General features: G+C 40.8%; 3 protein-coding genes across 3 annotated transcripts in view; all 3 read right to left on the bottom strand.

Moving 5' to 3' along the window:
- Nucleotides 1-520: 520 nt before the first annotated feature.
- Nucleotides 521-5753, bottom strand: LOC112573004. Its single transcript, XM_025253037.1, has 5 exons — nt 5498-5753; nt 4124-4243; nt 2883-3065; nt 994-1392; nt 521-630 (listed from the first exon to the last, which is right to left on the bottom strand). Exons 1-5 carry the CDS (start codon nt 5751-5753, stop codon nt 521-523), a joined length of 1068 nt encoding a protein of 355 aa, XP_025108822.1.
- Nucleotides 5688-18155, bottom strand: LOC112571456. The gene is made up of 7 exons (XM_025250434.1): nt 15280-18155; nt 14601-14894; nt 14067-14180; nt 12963-13107; nt 12465-12610; nt 9307-9392; nt 5688-5901 (listed from the first exon to the last, which is right to left on the bottom strand). Exons 1-7 carry the CDS (start codon nt 18002-18004, stop codon nt 5830-5832), a joined length of 3582 nt encoding a protein of 1193 aa, XP_025106219.1. The 5' UTR covers nt 18005-18155; the 3' UTR covers nt 5688-5829.
- The window catches only part of LOC112571455, a 58059-nt gene continuing 54717 nt past the window's right edge, over nt 18101-21442 (bottom strand). The window contains exons 46-47 of the mRNA XM_025250433.1: nt 19080-20545; nt 18101-18615 (exon numbers count right to left, since the gene is read on the bottom strand). Coding sequence (XP_025106218.1) covers nt 18132-18615; nt 19080-20545 — 1950 coding nt within the window. The 3' untranslated portion in view covers nt 18101-18131. The remainder of the gene's footprint in view (nt 18616-19079; nt 20546-21442) is intronic.

The following is a 21442-nucleotide window of genomic DNA, read 5'->3' as shown; positions in this document are numbered from 1 at the left end:
AAGAGTTGTGAGTGCAGTGGAGCTATTTCATTTCATTACATAAAAATTCTATTGGTACACAGTACTAGATGAATGCACATTATACTAGATGTCTGGTTTATTTCTCCATTCCAAAGTCGTTCACTGGAAATAGAATGATGATTGTAACAGGTTATTCTTTGTCGAGAACAGTACGTTTTATGTATATTATGAGATAGTTTACACAAGCTGTCCTGTCTGGAGCCATATGTTTATGCATAGTACTGCAAAAGAAGATAACTGTTTACACATGTTTAAAGAATAAACAATATCAAAGCACACTATCAGGTTTTAGTAAACATTCTGCCCTAGAAGTGTATTTTTATATTTTCACACCGCAGAGAATTGCATGCTTTTTGCATGCATGGTACACACCAAGCTAAGCTACACAGATCCTACCTTAAGTTTGCTGAGCCAAGAATCTTTTCTGGACCTGAAGTGGGTTTCCTATCAAAACAAAAATAAAGTTGTCAACGGCCTGGTCCCCGTCACAGTAACAGGTCTAAGTGTGAAACTGAGGTAGTGGCACTATGCACGTGAATTCTATGATAGTAAAGATGGCCCCGCTCCCTATCTTACCCATCTTCAGACGCTCTAAGCTGTCTCCCATGCCTATAAGAGGGTATTATAAACCTTAAAGTTTAGTAGTCGAACTAAATAACCAATAAGAAGGTACCATAAGCCTCAAAGTGTAGCATTCAGGCTAATCAGCCAGCAAACTATGGTACAAGTTAATTTTAATGCTGACGGTTACTCATGGAATTAAAAGTGAATTTGTGTAAAGAATTATACTTTCAATGATTATATCTACTAAAAAATTAAGCAAAAATCAATAACTGAGTACCTACCAAGGTTCGACCTTTGCTTTTTTCTTCTCCAATTTATAGGCAATAAAGGATCCCACAGAGACTGCTAACAGAGAACATAAAATAATAGCCGCCAGTTTCGCTGAATTGACCTGACAGCGATATGTACCAATGAGGTCAACACAATCACTAATAGGACTGCATGTGGCGGTTTTGCATTCATCTATCTCTTTCTCGCACCACAGTCCTTCGTAGCCAACATCGCAGTGACAGATGTAGGGGTCAAAGGTGACACTTCTCTGAGGATGAAGACACGTCTCTGAGCTTGCTCCAGGTGCACAGATGCCGTGGTCACACGGATTAAGAACCACGTACACGTTCATTGAAACCTGCATACTGTAAGCTTTAGAGGCATCCATAACCCTAACATCATAAGCAACATGACCTGAGTAGTTCTTGTCAATATTGACCCTCACTTCCTTTCCGCCAGTACCGGACTTTCCTGTGAAGTTGACCTTTGCAAAGCGAGGATCGTTATAAGCGATGTCTTCAATTTCAAATTCAGCCCCTGTCCAAGAAAACGCAGAATATATCACACATCAAGTACACTAAATATTCAACAAAATGTAAACAGAAAGAAAGAAACTTAAGCTAAAACTGTACATAATATAGTATATGTGTACCACAGTTACAGAAATGTGATTTTGATGTACATAATACTGTGTATACGTACAGCTGTTTATTACAGAAATGGGATCGACGTTATAGATAATGTATATATATCTCACAAAAGACGCGAGAATGGTCTAACCCAGCGGTTCTCAACCTGTGGGGTTAGCCCCCTTGTGGGGGGGGGCGCGAAGTGCTTACAAGGGGGGCGCGAAGGTGGTCATTTTTAAAAAGTTTCTTATACTGGTATTAGTGAAATTAGCTTACATTGCTGGCTAAGGGGGGCGCGGACGTACCTTTGTTCGCCAGGGGGGTGTCACTAGTAAAAGGTTGAGAACCGCTGCTCTAACCTATTGTTAAATATCAGACTCCTCTTGATTTTCTAAGTTTGTTTATTTGGTTAAGTTTTGGGGGAAAGAGCAAAATCTGTTTGAAAGTTCTGCTTTCTAAATTGTAATGTCGGAGGCTATTTTTGGAGGCTTCATTTTTTCCCCAAAGATAATCGTTTTTACCTCTATACAATTTTACTATTATACAGTATCTTATCAATGCACTCTCATGCCAGATGGATGGATAGGTGAGTGCATGTGTGTGAAGAGAGATATTTTCAGCTCACCCTGTAAAAGTGACAAGGTCTGGAGTGGCCAATACAATGTTCGAGTTTGAGTTCACTATTGTACAGGTCAAAATATATTTCGCGACTATTTCGTTCTACTATTCGTGGACGTCTATCCCAACATTACTAGAAAAAATTTGTTAAAACTGAGTTGAAACCTATCTTAACTTATTATTACTTCTTCCTTACCATTGTGATATACAAAACACGACTGAATGTTGGCTTAGAATAGAGTTAATGAATGTTATTAATGAACCTGTTGTTTTCATTAGTTTCTTTATTGATTTTGCCAGCCTTGGAGGCAAAGTTCTACCTGAAGTGTAACTCCGACTCCTGAAAAATTCAGCAGCTTAAATGTAAATAACTTTATTTTCTTTCAAGAGGAATTGTCATAAAAGCAAGGTGGCAGGACTGATGTGTGACAGCACCGCACACTCGTGTTGTTTTCCCAGAGCTAACCCTACTTTGAAACAGGACCTAAATGATTGCTCGAAAGATCCGTTCTTGTGGTTTTACAGTGGGAGGAATAAGTTATCTATCGCGCCATGTGGGTCCGGGATTGTGATTTTACCGTGTAAAAACCAACAAAATGATGTTTTGGCTGTTTTTATTGTGATGATTATGCGCCTTTATTACAGTTTCTGGGCTTTGGTCAATTAGTCGTTTGCCCCGAGAAGTGTGCTTATTGTCTATCTGTTCTATCTGATATTTATGAAGGCAAAAATGTTGCACTTAAATTGTCTTTGAAAGTAGTGAATCATACGTAAGGTCACCTAGCACTGAGACAGTTCTGTTGTAAAACTGGATGGTGTCATTGACGTCCACGTCACCAAAGAGAATACTGGCCAGGTGGACGACAGTGGTGGTATTTCCTTCAATGAACACTGACACGTTCAAGCCGTTCCCTGCTGTTGGACCCACCTGCAAAATCTGGGCCACGTGACTGTCGTTCCTAGCTGCAAGGAAGCGAATCAAGATTAAGCAGTATTATAACAATCAAGATAAAGAGTAGTTGATATATATATATATCCTACCAGCATACTAATATTATCAACTGAAGACTGTAAGACTTGTTTCTAGGCAACATAATGCAGTGTCATTGCATTGCCCGTGCCACGAAAGTGTAAGACCATATCACCTTGTTTTACTCAGCTATTTCTGCTTTATAGTTGCATGTAGAAGGTGTTAATAGTATTTATGTAAGATGTCGGGTGTTTAAAAAATGAGAGACGACAAAGACTGTGCTAAGGGCCGCAATGCCGCTCTTAAATCATTCCTCATTTTATTTCTAATTCCAGATAGAAGGTGTCCATTAGTACTTATGTAATATGTTTATTAGTATTTATGCAAGGTGTCCATTATTTATATGTATGTAAGATGTGATTTGTGAAATTTTTTTTTCATGAAATATGCACACGATTGTATGAGCCCGATCGTGCTGGGAACATGATATTTACAAAGAATGTGCTGCAGGTTGCTAAGAGCGGCGCGCACCTGTAGATTTGTGACAAAGCCAGAATAACAAAGAATTGTATGACTTGCCTTAGTCATGTTTAACAGGGTAAGGGTCATGGTTAGCTGCGACATGCCTTAGTCATGTTTAACAGGGTTAGGGTCAGGGTTAGGTGTGACTTGCCTTCGCAACGTTCGACATGACGCCTTCGTCAGAGTTTGGTCAAGCGGAAAACCTCTTTCATTTAACTATTTGCTATTATTATTGTAAGTCATAGTGAGCCTTTCCTACAGGTAAGATATATGCTAAATATGATGTGTAATTACGTGCACGCGAGATGTAAACAGGATGCATATTTACGTACAGGGAGATATTGCTAAATATGACTACAAATACTACAGTAAATATGACGTATAATTACGATTCTTCTTCTACTGCTGCTGCTACCACTACCACTACCAATACTACTACTACCACTGCCTCACAGTACTTACTATAAGGACCATACATAAAAATTTAAACATCCTGCAGAACACTAAGAAGATTACGATCAAAGCAAACCTGGAAGATAGAATATTGCAGGTGGATCATTCATTTCTGTCACATGAACGATTATGGTAAAGTTCACCACATTTGGCTTCAAACCCAGAGCAATCTCGCTTGGTCCAAGGACTTCTTCGCCTATAAACAGATACACAATTTCTCTCTTGTGGGAAATATTCATTTCAGTTTAATATTCAAATTTTTATGTGTTTTTGTGTATTACAGTGTTACAAACATTTTTTTCATTTTTTTGTTATACACCGGGTTCTTTCCCCTAAGCAAAACGAAAAGAGTAACTGATGTGACCCAGACGTGTTTCCCGATCTTGAAACGTCCTATGGAAAACAGCGTATTCAAATAAAGAAAGTCCCACAAAAACAGCCCACTGAAATAAGAGGAATTCGAACACAAAATGCTAGCGTGGAAAGGCTAAAATGTTGAAGAGATTCCAGGACTGCAGAAAACCAAGAGACATAACCTGGACAAACAAACGCCCTCAACCTTCAGGGTGAGGGACTGAGAGATAACTTACAGGATACAAAGTGTACTGAAGAAGATTGAACACGATGCCAGCCTTCCATCAAGCTATACTGCAGAAAGAACTAAGCCGCTCATAATGGTAGTTATAGACTATACAAGACATCTACAGCATGTATCTCTATTATACAGCACATCCACAACGTGTATAAGTGTATGCGATACAACACATATATAACATGTATAAGTCTTTACTATACAACATGTATAGAACACGTACAAGTCTTTACTATACACTGCATTTATAACACGTATTTGTCTAGACCATATAACATGTATAAGTCTATACTTACAAGACATCTACAACATGTATGTCTATACTACACATTTAAAGCATGTATTTCTCTTTACAACACCTGCACAGCAATGTATACGTATATTACACAACACATCTATAACGTGTGTGTCTGTACAACTCATATACAGCATGTATAGGTGTATACAATATAACATATAAGTCTACACCATGTAAGACAAGCAGTCTATAACACATACCGTCTAGTCCCAAAAGGTTCCATACTCATTCATCGACTATGTATAAATGCATTTATTTGTATTTTATTTTTATATATACATTCCATAGCTTTCTTAGTCCACCTCTCACCTAAGCACAACAGCGTGTAAGGGAACATATGTTGATAAATTTGGCCAGTTCGCTTGTGATAATGTGTGTCATAAGCAATTATATGCACGTAACATCAGAGTAATGTCATCAACTGGCCACTGGCCACGGTGTTTTGACAGTGACATTGGTTGGGCAAGTGTGCTGTTATCTACCCGTGATTTATTATTGCTACGCTTGTCTTGCAATTTAACAAATAGAAGACTTCTACCCAGTACTTAGTAATCTCTCACCAACGATGTAGATGATGTCAATGCCACTGAAGTTAGGATCTGGGATGTACTGCAAACGTCCGTCTTCAGACACAGTTACAGCGCCATGCTGCGGCTGTGCTGCTGCGCGAAACTTTAACTTGTCGTCCTCCTCGTCTACGTAACTGATGCTGAAGCTGTAGCCGCCATCTTGGTCTTCAAGGAGCGCAAAGGAAGTATTCTGAATAGTCGGCGGCTGGTTTGGAATGTCGGTGGTGATCACAGCTACCGTCAGCATGCGAGGGTTGAAAGAGGATGTCCATTGTGATGGCACCACAACACTACGTCGTTTGCGCTGAGAGTGGATAACGTTTTCATCCAAAGATGGTGTCGTCGGACTGAAAGCTCTCAGCTGTTGAATAACTGATGAATACGTTCGCACAAAGCTTCAAAAAGAAAAATAGACAAAGAAAAGCGATAAACGGAAAGAAAACTACTAATTTATTTTTCTTGTTGAGCCATTTAATTTTATTCTTTTGTCCTTTTATCACAGGCTGGGATATAACTAACCCTGTCTTAACACAAGAAAGGGAGATAAGCGAAAGGTTAGGTAAATATAATAGTCAAGACCAGGGTTAGGGTTAAGCTAAGGCTATATCACGGCGATTATTTAAGGACACAGTGTAGACACAATATATAAGGACTATGGAATGGAGACATTAGGGAGTGAGAAGGGGCAGAGGCAGAGGAAACGTGGAGACTACAACAGACACACATTCACCGAGACGAATAGACCAAAACAGACACAGTCACCGAAACGTGCAGACAACAATACATGCATGCACCGAGACGTACAGATACCAATAAACATATTTCTCGATTATTTATCAATAAACACGTGCACCGAGGAAGGCCAGGAGAGGAGCTGGAGCTTTCGATTTTAAAGTCAGGGGCAGATGTTTTGTTAGCAATTGGTAAAATGACTAAAGTACTGCTGTCTGTAGGTTGTTAAAAATTATTGTGATTCACACTTGTCTATGTTTGCATTCTCTTCCTGTTTCATTCCTTGACCCTATTTCATTATTCCCTCACTTCCCCCTATCTGTATACTATATATTGTTTCCCTTATTTCGTGATCTTTCCCCTATATATTGCAGACCTTTCCCACTATCTCTATATTTTATCATCTCTTCGCTATGTATAGAACCTATGAACTTTAACTATTATTTCTCTATATTCTATGAACTTTCCCCTATCGCAATATTCGATAATTCCCCCAGCTATATTTTATTACCTTTGTGCTATATATATATATACTTCCTGTCCTACGAGTATGTAACCGAGATGATCGAGGTTTCCTGTAAACCGGGGGAGGCGGGGACACGTACATAAGTCCCCATTTCCATACTTTCCTGTGTACCTTTCGTTTCTTCTCTCTCTCCATCTTTCGTATTACGTCATTAAACTTGCCGAGAGCCGTCCTATGATATCTTGACTGACGGCCAAGCGATGCTGGTCCAATGGTGCTGGTGGTAGGTTGGTAGGGGGAGGGGCAGACCTGGGTAGGCGAAGCAGGTAACGACGACAGGCGGCCCGAGGACAGCTGTAGTTTACAGAAACGTCGTAAAGAGACTTGGCTTGGCTACACCCTACCCCCGCTACACCCTACCCACAAGAAAGCAGGGCGCTTGGTTTGTGTGCCAGGACCTATAATATTCTGCTGCCAGTAAAAGTGGTCTCATCTCAAAGTGATGTTGAAGAAGGTTTATTTCGTTGTGGAATGACCATTTTTCGCACCCGCCAATGGCTGGCCAAACAATTTCTTTATCCACAACGATTGCCATCATGAAGCATACAGTAGCTTCATAAAGCTTCATATTATTGCTACATGTAACGCTTTTCTGTATCACTTCAATATTCTTCAAATAATTCAATTGTTTATCTGGTTCTTCTGGTTGTATGGTTCAGACTTTTACGGCACAATCTCCAAAATCACAGATGCTAGAATTGTTACGACCCCTGAATGGAGATTGACAGTTTGCCCTCGCTCCCGATGATTCAACGACACACACACACTGGTCAGCGAAGGTCAGAAGGAAATGAAGCCTGTCCATCTGTGTGGGTTGTAAAGTCTACCGTATTCAAGAGAATCAAAGGTTCCAAGATGTAAGGGAGCACCTCACCCAAACATGAAAGTGGTCGGCAGAACTTAAAACACTAATCAACACTACCCTGACAAGGTTTAAGATTCTTTATTCTGTGACCTCTAAGGGGTATTGAGATATTAAAAATATATCCATACATGTTCACACACATTCCTATCTTTATAAATATAATTTATTATTCACATACACACACTAACTGGTTGGTTTATGACAGCTAAAAACAAAACAAAACAAAAAAAAAACAACAACAGCAGCAACAGAAAATAAAAAGAAATAAAGGGAAACAAACTAATTCTTTCCATCATTCACTCATTCTTTCCTTCTTCCAGCCTCCTCGTGTATACTTGCATACGTAGTTAAGTAAATCAAAGTATATGAACACATGTAAACAAAGGATAAAGAGGCTTTTGTTTTTTCTCTCTCTCTCAGTTCTTCTCATACATTCTGTGTTCTTTACTATGTCTGTACCCCTCACGAGTACTGTATATATTAACACACTTCCATCTGTCCCAATAGACAGTATCTCCCACCCGCCCACCTAACTCTCCCGCACCCCCCCCCCCCCACATATATATATATACACACACTTCACGTTATCCGTTCATCTAGTTCCCATCAGTAGTAAAATCTTCACGAATCAAGCTAATCTGCTGAGGGTCTTTTTATTTGTTGAAGTTAATTACGACTGGAATTTATAATCATTTGGGGTTTTAATGTAGTAAATGGGTAAATAATTTTTACGCTGGTCATCACATTTTTTACAGTTAAGTAGGTCATGGAATTCATTCCCTACATCCTTAGTGTTACAAAGTCTACAGCACCGTTCATTTCTAGGGCTATCTGCATGCATTTATTCCTTGGAAAATGGTTATTCAACGACCTAAGTTTTATTAAAGGGAATAATCATGGGGGGGGGGGAGTATTGTTAAGCAGGGTTCTAGTAAAAAAAAAGTACTTTTAAACATTCTATAATTTGAATGTAATATATACAAATATTATTTGTTTGGAGTCTAGTTCTCCTATCCAACTCTGAATATACTGGTCCTGAAGTGACCTATCTACTTTCTTCTTGAACCAATCACGTGATATGTTTATGTTTTTCTGGTTTATCCATATTCCACTTAGACCAAGATCTTGCAGTGTTGTCTGAAAAGGACTGATATTGCTAGACATAAGGATATTTGTTTCATGTAAGTTTCAGAGTATTCCTTATACAACGCTTAAAAGTTTATTACTATTATTTGCTTTTGTCAGTTTAAACCAGAACTGAGCATTCTACTTTTAATAAAAAACTAACACAGAAGCGACCACACTCTCCAATTAATATACAAGATGGAGAAGACTTTCTGACTTTGAGGATCATTTTGTAAAATCTTAGCTGTAGCTTAATACAAATATCACTAAATCCTGGTGGCCATGCTTCACAACCGTAAACAAGTATGGAAGGACAATTCTGTTGAACATATCGAGTTGTTTATCTAGTGGTAGCTTTATGTCTTTTGTTAGTAGAGCAAAGATGACTCTTAAAGCTCTGTCATATAAATATTTTTGTGCTACAAGGAATTTCTATATTAACCCTAATTCTGACAGTGGCAGGCACAATTCAAAACACATCAGTGAAAGAACACGTCCAGCGAGACAAACAGATAAACAGTGATAATAAGTAGACGGTTGTTTTGACATTACCTTCACATACATCACTCGGGTTGTAGAGTTGAATGTCTCAGAAGAGTGAAGGCACAATTCTTCAGGAGACTGCCACTGTTTCAGTTCTAAGAAATCAATAAAAATTAAACAACGCGTAGGAATTGAGATCGTGGGCCCACATCATTAACAACCCTGACAATTACTTGCTTCTGTATAAATCACTTTTATCACACTTGACATAAATAACATTACACTATTTAAAGTCTGTGTTGTGCTCTTTTTTTTCAAAGTTTAAAATATAAATAATTTGTGTTTTATTAACGGAGCATACTTCAAGTAGTGATTGTTTTTACCGACGTCAGCAGAGGTTATTGATTGTTGGAGTGGCTATTCGCCGTGTTTCGTAAATATTCTATGAACTGTGAAGTTTTCTACTCAGAGCGAAACTGTTGGGTTTGATTCAAAAAACAGTTTGCTCTCAATCGTAAATTATACATAGCATTTATTGACTTTGAAAAAGCGTTCGACTCAATAAACAGAAATTTACTATGGCATGTTTTGTTAAAAAACGGGGTTCCAAGCAAGCTGTTTAAATCTATTAAAGCCATGTATAATAATGTAAAAGTAAGAATCAGCTGTGGAGCACAGTTAACCGACTACATAAACTGTACTAAGGGGGTAAAGCAAGGCGTTGCGTGTAGTCCTGTATTATTCTCCCTCTTTATCAATGAAATGGCAAGCAAGATAATCCAGAATGGAAAGCATGGAGCCTCCTTATCTTTAGATTATGTAGAATTGTTTATAGTTACTATTTGCAGATGATGTCTTGATAGCCGAAACAGTGATCGGGCTGCAAAGCCAGTTGAATAACTTCAGTATAGCTGCATCTACCCTGGACTTACATGTAAATCTAGATAAAAGCAAAGGTGGGTTTCTAGGAGCAAGAAAACGTTGGACCTATAACAGTATAGTAAAGCCTGTTGTTAATGTATACAAGTATCTTGGATTGCTGTTCTCTACTAAGCTTAGCTTCTCAGCTGCATGTCAGGACTTGACAAACAGAGGAAAAAAGGGTTTACATTTAATAATGAAAACTCTTAGATCGTATAATAACACGTGTAGATGTGTTTTTGAAACTTTTTGACGCCCAAGTTCAACCTATATTACAATATGGTGCAGAACTATGGGGATTAGACAAGGCATCTCATTATTGTGAAGAAGTCCACCTTTTTGCCTTAAAACTCTTCCTATGGCTAAATAGCCGCACCCCAAATGATTTAGTGCAGGGATGCACAACCTACGGCCCGCGACGCGGTGCCATCCGGCCCGCGAAACTTCTGCCCACAGTGCAGGAAATCGGCATGTTAGTAATAAAAGAAGACCTTAAAAAAAAACGAAAAAAGGAAGAAGTATTTATCCCCACCTAGGGGCGTTTCCCAATCTTTTTTTTTTTTGCGATGGACGAACATTTCGATTCAGTGCTCCGACTTGGTGTCTCTACGATGAGGCCAGACATTCAGAAGTTGGTTTCGGGAAAACAACTTTAAATGTCCCACTAATTACTACATAATTAATGGTAAGTACAACTTGTTTCTAATAAAAAATGGTATCTACTCTATTTTTTTTTCTTTTTTATTATTTTGCGGTGAAGTGGCCCGCGACACGGCTGTCCGAAATGGATATGGCCCGCAGGCCGAAAGAGGTTGGGCATCACTGGTTTAGTGTATGGCGAACTACATAGACACCCAATTACAGTAAACTCACATGTGTTCAATATTGGTTGAAACTAGTGAGAATGAATGATAGAGTGCACCGGAAAATCTACAGAATGTTATTTGATTTACAAAGGTAAATCAAACTGGGTATCTAATATTAAAAGAAAGTTATTTTCATTGGGGTTTGGTTCAGTGTGGTTAAATCAAGGGGTACAATGTGAAGGAATGTTTATAAACAAATTAAAAGAAGTATTGTGTAGATGGCAAGAGTGGGAAGACCACATCAATAGTAGTGAGAGATTTTCCTTTTATTCTACTTATGGGATTTCAGGAGCTGTCAAGAAATATTTACAAATAGACCTAGATTACTATCTGTTGACAGTTCTTGCTAAATTTCGGATGGGTGTATCTAACATTGCAGTGCATCATTTTAGATACAGAGATATACTACACTTGACCTTATATGTCTATTATGTAAATTAAATGAGGAAGATGAAGTTCATGTTGTTTTATGTTTCGAAGCCCTACACCATTTTAGAATAAAATACATACAAAAAAGGTATACTAGCCCAAATAAATTTAAAATGAGCTTGCTACTAGCCTCATCAAATGAAAAAGTTGTAAAAAATTGGCATTGTATCTCTTCCATGCTTTCCAGTTTAGAAAATCTACAGCAGAAGACAAATAAGCAATTAAGAATGCATGTTTCTCGTAATTCTAATCCTATAACCATGTATTGATGTATGTAATATTGTATTATTTTGTTGTTGCTCCCCCTTCAAAAAGGGCAATGGCCCCTTGAATAAACTACTTGTTCCTTGTTCCTTGTACTCAGAGCGAAATGGTGTGTAGTGGGAAGGTGTCGGTAGGCGCATAGTGCTGGCGTGTATAGTATAGAAAAGTAGAGTAGAGTACAGTAGAGTACAGTATAGGGAGATATAAGTTGCAAGTGAAGGTGGAAATATGATATTCATTGGCTATCAAGCATGTCCTACGCGCCTATGTCGTCGTCAATGGCTTGTTTGTGAGTCATACATCTACGGTGCCAACCTACACACCACTAGAACTGTAACTAAATATCTACATCTGTGAGTAGACGCTACCCTATTGTGTTTAATATTTTTTTCTTGAAAGTGTTATATCCGTGGGTTTACACTGTTTCCCTTCCGCCAGCTTGTGAATATTTTGATTCTTTTTAAAAGAAGCATTCTTCAGGAAGCACAAAAAGTTTAACCTATTGGATCCCTTTTATGACTGGAACTGTCGTGCATTTGCAGCCTGACTTACTGTTTTAAATGGATTGTCCCTTCTGGGAGCAACGTCTAGCTACATATGCTGCCTGTGTGTGTGTGTGTGTGAGACTGTGCTGTAAAGTATCTCAACCCATGTCTATCAGTCTCTTTGTCGTTGTTACTAATTCATACTATCGACTTGAACAAGTAACCAAACAAGCAACAAGAGAAAATATTGTGAAGAGCTCACGCGCATTCCAGAAGAGGAGGTGAACAGTAGCATTCAAAGGAACAGTAACAGAAGATGGCAGCGTGTAGGTGAAATCAATGTCGTCCGCAAAGGTTGTCATTGCCAGAGGTGTCATAAAAATATTCGGTCCAGGCATAGCTACAAGTCTGATTCAATGTAAACAGATTTAACAAACTGGCAAGACAAAAAAACAGATGCAAGTTGAGTAAAGTTTTGAAGGTCCTTCAACACAGACTAGATATATATTTATTAAAGGTATCTACAGATTGAAACTTGCATTACATACATGGAAAGGTGTGCAAACACAGCAAAGGGGGATTACAGAATCTGTATACCTCCCAAACATCTACCTGGTAGGATTCATTTCAATGGGATAATACTTTTGCATGAAATCGCTAAATACATTTATTAATTTTGGATCGCTAAAAATTATATTACAGGGTTAATGTGTTGAAATATTAGCAAAGACTTCAAAACAGAAAATCTTTCTCTTCTTACCTTTTCTTTAACCAACGTGTTGTAGGGTCCACATGAGGGTCTGGAGCCACAACGAAGGGTGAAAACTGTGTTGAGGCAGAACTCCCATACTGCGAGTTGAGGTCCTGATCACTGAGAACGCCAGCCATCAGACCTCCCCGTGAAACTGTTGAGAGTGTACAATGACAATTTGAGGATGACTTTGCAGAATCTCGTCGATGATAAAAATGAGACTTTAAAAACGATTTAAGACAATTTAGTCCATCCTGTTGCCTTTTCTCCTGTTTCTTCGTGTCCTTGTAAACTGATGCATGTTTGTGTATGTTATGCTTGTTTGTACCCGCTTGTGACCTCTTCATCACGCGACCTCTTTACCCACTGACCCTAGTCTTTTGTCAAGCGCATGGAAATACCCTCCATGTGGGGAAATCTGTTATGCAAACCCTAATGTTGTTGATGTTAATGTTGTTGTTCTTGCTGTTATTTTTGTTATTATTATTATTATTATTATTATCATTACCACTTTGAATCTGTCGTACGTGCTTTACCAGATATTTCAAACCAAAGCGCAGACATTTCAGTGCTGAGATATTCACGGGATAACCTAAACTTTTGCAGTTTTATGGCGCAAAAGCTGAAAGTAAAAGCGGAAGTAAAAGCCAGAGACTGGTACAGGTTCATGGTATTATTTACGTTTAACAGAGGCAAAAGTGTCTCAATAATTAGCTCGATCAAGCACTGCTTTATGTTCCTGAGACACTATGAACATCATATATCACAAGATGATCTTAACCTTCTTTGAACATACTTCATTCATAACAAAAATGGTGACTTCACAACGTCAGTTGACAATGCTCTTTAATGACGAAACTTGCTTGCCACAAAGAAATAATGTAGCTGAAATATATCTCATGTCGTATCTGACAATAGACTGAAAAGTCTGACAGTGACTGTAGCAGCCGAGAGAACGTCGTCATCTGACCGGCTTCTTGATGTCACTGAAAGCGGACATTTTGAGTGGAAATGTTTCTTAATAACAAATTCTGATGGTAAGCAGATCTAATTATTGACACAACACTTATCTAGTTATTCAATGCACACAAAGTTATTCCCATTCATACATACTTTTGACTTTTATCTTCATTTCCTTTCCAATACCAGGAGTTCCAGACAAATGAGATGTATTCATGCTTATTTCCTGAGAAGCATTGGCGCCTTCAATAATGATATCCCTTGCTCCTGAAAGAAAGATAAATGGATGAATGAGATGTATTCAAGTTAGATGAGCAGGAGGTTTTGAATATAACACTCTAGTAATAGATACATCTTGGTAATTTCTTGCCCAACAATTCCAATCATGAAACTGAATTTCCCACTAATTTTGTCATTTCACAAGAAAAACGAGTAAAATGTCCCAGATTTGATCTTTACATGATGACTACAGTCGTTACAATCAAGAGTTACAGGAATGTTGTTTATAAACTTTACAATGATTTTGTCATTTCACAAGGGAAATGATTTTGATCTTCACAGGATGACATCAACTGTTACTGGGATGTTGTTTACAAACTTCACGAGTAGTCGTCAGCTCATGGCTACCACATTTAATATGTTGTTACAGGGGAGACACTTAGATACAAGCCCTCGACTTCGGCTTACGTTTTCTGCACACCGGCATGACGTCACGGGCAGTGGTCACGTGCGCCTTGCTGACGCCGAACACGCGCTGTTTGAGACACCGGCCGGGCTCCATAGTCAACTTGTTGGCTGATGGGTCGGGCTGCATATCACTGGTGTAGTTTCTCTTGACGTAGTCCCCGAGGCTGATGGCTTCTGGAGCGGCGTCCACGTGCATGAAGCCGTCCACTATGGCCACCTTCGTGGCGTTCCTCCAGCCCACGCGGGTCCGCGGGAAAATGTCTTCCTTACCGCTGTCTGTGCCTATGGCGTATTCTGCTCACAAATTTGTGGGAAAGTTGTATATCTTTCACATAATAATTGCAAGTAATTAGCTTCTCTTTAGACTTCATTTATTGTCTGCATCACTTGCTGCAATTAGCTTTGTACCTGCTCATCATATTTTGATGATTTGATGAGTTATGCAGATAAAGATGCTGGCAAACGAATGAAAACTGTTGACTTTTGTTGAAATCGTATGACAGTGACATTATAATAAGATACTTTACATAAGTTTGTTCATCAAGGAATATTATTTAAGACAGGCACACGAGTAAACAGACAGACCACAAAAGCACATCAGTGACATTGAGAGGACTTGAGTGTTTGCTCGTCAACGATTACTGTTTACATACCACACACAAGGGAACAAATAACTGACCATAAAACTCTACGTCTGTGCTTGTGTCAGGTCCAAGACCGGCCTGGAGATTTAGTTCCAAGTTCTTCGTGTCGCTTACTAACGCCACCTGCTGGCCAGAGAAGCTGAGGATAGTTGCATTGGCAGGGCTTAGGGTCAAGGCCGAGAGGTCAGGCAACACTGTGTGAACTGTAAAGTTGACTTGAGCTTGGGCTGACAAGCCAGCCTCGTTTTTAATCTCAAGGGTAGCGAAATACTGTTCTCCCTCATTAAGCGACCCATGCATGTTTTCAAATACATGGCGATCTGCAGACCTGTTCATTAATAACTTTGGCGCAATATCACCTAAGCCTGGCTGAGTGCCAACACATACCCAGACCTCAGCAACATTTGAAATGTCCTCTGAAGCATCCCAAGTAACACCAACACTGTTGTTGTTGCCAAGAAAGATGATGGATTCTTCATAAGAGTACATGGGATCAAAGCACCTGAAAAAGTTGATGACAGGTGGTGATGTATCGATGATAATCCCCGCAGACTTGACTTCCTGTGTGAGGCCACTGTGGTCGATGACTCGAATATCAAGGAAATAAGTTGGTAGCCGGAACAAACTCATTTCCGCAGCAGTTGTGTTGTGGGTGCTATTATCTTTGACAGAAGTGTTTATTACCTCATTAGCTGCAATGAGATGCAAACTGTCAATAGAAATGGAGAAGACTTTGTAATCATCTTGAAGAGAAGTGCTGTTACACGCTGAGCAAATGTTAGTACAACCCAGCAGGCACGGCAGGCAGAAAGACCGAACTAGACGGTAGGGAACCACATTGGCTGTCGTATTGACACTGTTGGACACGCCAGCCCAGATCTCCTTCACCCCGCTCACGTGGTCTTGGAAGGCCGCGCCGAATGAGCAGAGCGGACGTTGGGCGACAGGAATGACCACAGACTTGAGCGTGAGCACGGCCTTGAATGGATCGAAAGGATCGACAACAGGCTGGAAAAACTCGTCAATGTTCCAGGTGTAGACACTCACAACAAAGTTGTCCATGAACTGAAGCCCGCTGAATCCCCCTACATTCCTGCCATCTACAAATAGAGTTGTTTCCCATGAATCTTTGTTATTTTCCACTCGTTTTGTGAGTCTAAGAACGTAGTTTGCCAGAAAGCTTGCTGGGATTGACTCTAGACTGATCCAAGTCCGTTTTAGTTGCAGTTTATCCTGAACCCAGAACAGAGCTTTTGTAGATGCTCCATCGTCAATGAACGAAAAGCCAATGCCGCAGTCATCATCAGTTCTCAGTGAATTTTCTCCGCTCGTGTTCATCGTGTCATAGGAACAGGAGCTCAGTGTGGAGTTGCAGGCTTGAGAGGACAATGTTTTCTGTGTCAGGTCGTTTTGAACAAGGAAAGGAGGTTGTAGGTTAGGAGACGCCAAAGCAACTCCAGAAAGTATGTTCTTTCCACTGGCTGTAGACATGTAAAATTTGTAGTCTCCTTCTCGCCAGGGCAGGCTGGGATACTGGGCAGCTCCCCTGTCCATGCCAGTTAAGTAAGGATTGTGTCTCGTTATAACGTGAAGGTCTGAACCGTCAAATCCAGCACAGTCAGCAGCAAACGATCCCGACAATGCTGTCCACTTCTGTTTCCCTTCAGGAGAGAAGAGGTCGACCTCAGTAAGACAGCGAACGTTGGACGATATTGAACCTACAGCCAGCATGCCACCCAGCACGTGAGTCTCATTCTGAAATACTGGTTCACTTCCTGTCCAGTCCTGCCCCAGTTTGACTGATCCAGGGGTTGGTGAGGAAGTGTCTAAAATGATTGGCTGGCTGAAAGTTTGAGTTTCCATGCTAGCACCGTTAGTTACGGTTACACGAAGAAAGTACAGCAAACCTTCCTGAAGATCAAGTTTGCGTATCTCTATGCGTGTCTCGTTAGCAGCTGCCACTGAACGAATCTCGGTCATCGTGTTGTAATGTAGTTCTGCGTTACATTCTAAACTGGACAGTAGTTGGACCTGAGTTTTTTTGATGCCACTTTCAGGGTCTGAAAAGTCGTTCAAGTTGACGATAACCGTCTGGGGTGAATGAAGGAAGATGACTGTGTCACCGTTGACGCCATCTACGCCAATCCTTCCAGGTAGTGGAGGCGTTGTGTCCACTAACGTCCCCTGGCTGACTGCAGACGAGCATTGCTCCATCTGATTTTCCACCACCAACGTGACGTAATAGGTCTGCCCGTGAGTCAACGATAGTCCTGTCAGTTGGCCAAAGGCGTCATTTTCAAGGCTTTGCAAGGGAGACACGTCAAACTGGGAGGCGGCGTGACTCAGTATGACGTGACACTCGTTAGTGCTGTTACCCCAGGCAGGAGGGGAGGTACTGACACCAGCATAATGATGAGTGATGACCATGTCCGACACGAAGTTGTTCCACCAAAAGCGTATTGTGCTAGTGCTGCTCTGGAACTGGTCGACAAACACTTGTCCTGGTGTGACGTCAGCGCTGTATCCGACCTTTATTCCGTCTGACGAGCTCTCCACAAAACTGCCTGCAGCACTGTAGGCGCGTACTGTGACGTAGTAGGTCACGATCTTGGCTGTAAGGTGAAGGCCGTAGAAGGTGGCGTTTGTAGACAGACCAACATCTTCAAAGCTGTGTACATCTGACCGCGTGGTGGCATACCTCCTGTCTGTGCCGAGCGCTGCCTCATATCTGACGATGTGATCAGAGGGCAAGGATGACATGACATTGCCAAAACTGTCCCAGTTTCCCGTCAGTTGGTCGGTTGCTTCCTGAAAATCTTGATCTTTTTCACCCAAGCCGTCTCTGACAGTGGCAGGGTCTGGTCGCTGTGTTATGACAGTCACTCCATCAGAATACGCAACACTTGATCTGTTGAGCGCATCCCTTGACCCTTACCAGGTTCACATAGGTCACAAAGGTGTTTAGAGTAAGTAAATCATTATAGAATCGACGAGATCCTTCTGGAAGGGTCGTGAAGTTGACCACCATTCTCTCGCTAAGGTCCTGGACAGACCACTCTGCAGTGACGATAGGACAAGGGTCCGAGTAGCTCCAGCCCCCTTGAATGACGTAGCAGTCAGCCTGTCCGTCCACGTCCTCATCACTCGGACCGTCCCACACCCTTAGACGAGGCTCTGGGCTGATGACGATGCCGTTGGAATGAGCGATGGTGTAGAGGCCGGCAGCGTTAGTCACACGAACACTAGCGTACACTGTCGATCCCTTGGCGAGGCCCAGGCTGTTCAGGACATAAAGTCCATCTATGACAGGGTACTGGTGGAAGTCTCTGATATCCGAACTTCCTCTTGAAGACCCAAGTGCAATCTCAACGCTAAAGACATAATATTTTAGAAATATTTATTGGCAACTTTGTAATATCTTTGTTCTGTCGCGAAAAATGTTTTTATTTATCATAAATATCTTTCTTCAAACTTTTTATAAATATTATAACTGTCTTTCTTAAAATCAAACCTCTGTACCAGGTGTAGATCATGTGTATAGGGTGCACATGACCTCAAGCTAACCCTAGATCATCTGTATAGGGTGTTCACCATGTCTACGTATCACACCCACGCGCGATTATTGCTTACCTCGTTTCACTGCATTAAGCCTATGCGCGACAACTGTTTCGTAATTTTTTTTCTCTAAAAGACCGATTCAGAAAAACCAAAACTATGGGTTAAGTAGATTTCGTAGGCCATAGAGAATTTGAGAAAGCTATTTTATCTATTCTTTCTTTTTCATATAATTGCTTACTGCAGCATTCGTGATACGAAATTTATTTTACGTTCATACCTGTCTATTTTGGCCTCATCATCAATGATTGTCTTGATACAAATTTCCATATAATCTTGTGATGTCTGGCACTTCTGTTCATTCTCATGATAGCCCGGTTGAGGTGACGACACAAAAATTACAGAACCAATAGTAGGCGGGGTATGGTCAACGGTTACTTTCAATGTCACTTCTGCCTGCAGGCCTGCTCCATTGATCATCATCACTAACACGTACATTTCATTCAGTGTGGACGACATCACAAAGTCCGCATAGACTGACCATTGCTGACTGTTGACAGAAATGGAAGTCATGTTAAGCAGGTCCGGGGATGACCTGCCGCGGCCCAGACCGAAGTGTACCATCTGCAAGGCACTCTCAGTCTCCTCAATCGACAGCCATCTGCAAGTGAGTAGGGGAGACAATGCGGAAATGACGTCAGTGCATGTCAGCTCTGTCAGTGACGGAGGGGTGCTGTCAAATGTCACAAGGGGCAGGTGTGTCATCATTTCATTGCCAGCATTGTCTGAAGTCAACATCGTAATGTAGAGAGATTCTCCTAGCGAGAGTTTGTGCTGAATGTCCACAAACGTGTCAGTGATTGAAGGAACCTGCAGAGTGTGAGGGTTAGAGTTAAGGCCACTGTTAGAGTTTAGAATCAACCGTGTGCTGTTGATGCCACTGGGATCCTTTGATTCCCACAGGACTGCGAGTTTGTCATCAACCGTCTGATACACCACCTGTGACGACATTTGCCCTTCGCCCTTACGGAACGTGACTGTGGGAGGAGTTGTGTCTAGCGTGAAACCCTCAGAAGAAGACACAATGTAACTCTCATGACACCCCTGACCTGTCCTGGCTCGCACTGTAGCGAAGTAGGTTTGGCTTTCAAACTGCATCATGTCTGTTTGAGCATAGCCGAGTCCCGAGTCGTCCACCACCAGACCGAAGTCAGTGTAAGGCAGGACGTCTGTGTAGAATGGCTTAGTGCCCACAGCCCACTCATAGCCCACAATGCTGCACGCGTCGCTGCTGAAGCCAGAAAAAGTTATTGCAATGGCGGCCTTGTCATAGGAAAAAAGGTGGCCTTCAAACATCGTCCTCCCAGTATGCACCACTCCGGGGACATTGGCTCTGACCACGAGAAAAGATCTGGACGTCTGAACTGACGAAGCGACACCTGCATTGTTGACAACGATGACGTAGACTTTGTACAACACTTTCAAGTCGTCTGAACTCTGGTTGAGACTTAGCCCTGTGAATGTGGTGCTTGCTACCACAGAACTGTCAAATGTCTTCTTGTTGGTTTCTAGGGCTGAGCTAAAGCAGTCATGTGTTCCAGCCTCCCAAACACACACACTCATCTTATTGATGCCACTTTCGGCATCGTGGGCAGACCACGTGACTACCAATGGTTCTCCGTCCACGTGTTCCACTTCACCGTTTCCGTTAACTTCTTCTTCTTCATCGATGCGTGCTAACCTAACCTGTATGGGAAGATGGATCAAGACAAAAAAGTGTGAATACATACCTAAATCTGACTTTGAAGTTCTCAAAGACCGAAAACTTTTCACTGGAACCAATATAAAATTTCAAGTCAAATTTCAGGTTACTTGGTCCGCCACCTTTAAAAACCAAAGGTATGGGACATAATTGGCAAGTGAGGTACCTTTTTCAGGGCTAGCATTTTTATCATGGACTAACAACCAGCCACGTGCCATTGAAGCTGTCGTTTTTAAATCATCGCTAACGAAATAAGTATACCAAATAGTTACAAACATTATTACATTGAATAGAATTATTCTAGAAATGTTGAAAAATATGTTACACAGTCACAGGATGGGTTTTCTATAGAATTCTGATAGAAATGTTTTATTTTGTCTCCGAAAGTGTAGACTATTGGGAACTTGTGTGACAACGTAAATTTCTGTAGTGTAATGGGTTACAGGTAACTGTTACTTAAAACATCGCTCTGTGCAGTTTGTAGGAAAGGTATGTTGCATTTGTCGTGAAGCGCAGATGTTACGAATTTTCAGACCCTATACTTGCAGTGGTGTCATTAGAAATAATGGCTGTCAACCATTTAGCTCAACTAATGACTTTGACTATACACGTGATAAGTGGACTTCAAAACTTTGATAAAGATATGGAAGATGACAATGATCAAACGGCAGACCATTCAACAACGATAGGCGACGAAAAAGATCGTTAAATGCAAAACAATAAGAAGTACACTGAAAAGACAGACAGGGAGAACTAAACAGACAAGACAGACAGGTAGACATATCAGATACAAAGACTTTCAAACATTTATTTTTGGAGAGCGTAGGAGAAAGACGGAGACGTGGAGACTAACAGGATAATGATGCACAGAACAGGAAAAG

This window comes from Pomacea canaliculata, linkage group LG9 (genome assembly GCF_003073045.1).
Source record: "Pomacea canaliculata isolate SZHN2017 linkage group LG9, ASM307304v1, whole genome shotgun sequence".
Taxonomy (NCBI): domain Eukaryota; kingdom Metazoa; phylum Mollusca; class Gastropoda; order Architaenioglossa; family Ampullariidae; genus Pomacea; species Pomacea canaliculata.
Note: the sequence above shows the minus strand (reverse complement) of the source record. Positions and strands in the feature narration are given on the sequence as shown.

Excerpts from the sequence above, each read along its gene's own strand:
- LOC112573004 (XM_025253037.1), bottom strand. The coding sequence starts at position 5,753 with ATGCTGACGGTAGCTGTGATCACCACCGACATTCCAAACCAGCCGCCG. Across the intron at positions 4,244-5,497 it reads TGACATCATCTACATCGTTG|GCGAAGAAGTCCTTGGACCA; the intron begins GTGAGAGATTAC and ends ATCTGTTTATAG. Across the intron at positions 1,393-2,882 it reads CAGAACTGTCTCAGTGCTAG|GGGCTGAATTTGAAATTGAA; the intron begins GTGACCTTACGT and ends TTTCTTGGACAG.
- LOC112571456 (XM_025250434.1), bottom strand. The coding sequence starts at position 18,004 with ATGTCATCCTTGCCCTCTGATCACATCGTCAGATATGAGGCAGCGCTC. Across the intron at positions 9,393-12,464 it reads CCTCCTCTTCTGGAATGCGC|AACTGAAACAGTGGCAGTCT; the intron begins GTGAGCTCTTCA and ends TTGATTTCTTAG. Across the intron at positions 5,902-9,306 it reads CCCGAGTGATGTATGTGAAG|CTTTGTGCGAACGTATTCAT; the intron begins GTAATGTCAAAA and ends TTCTTTTTGAAG.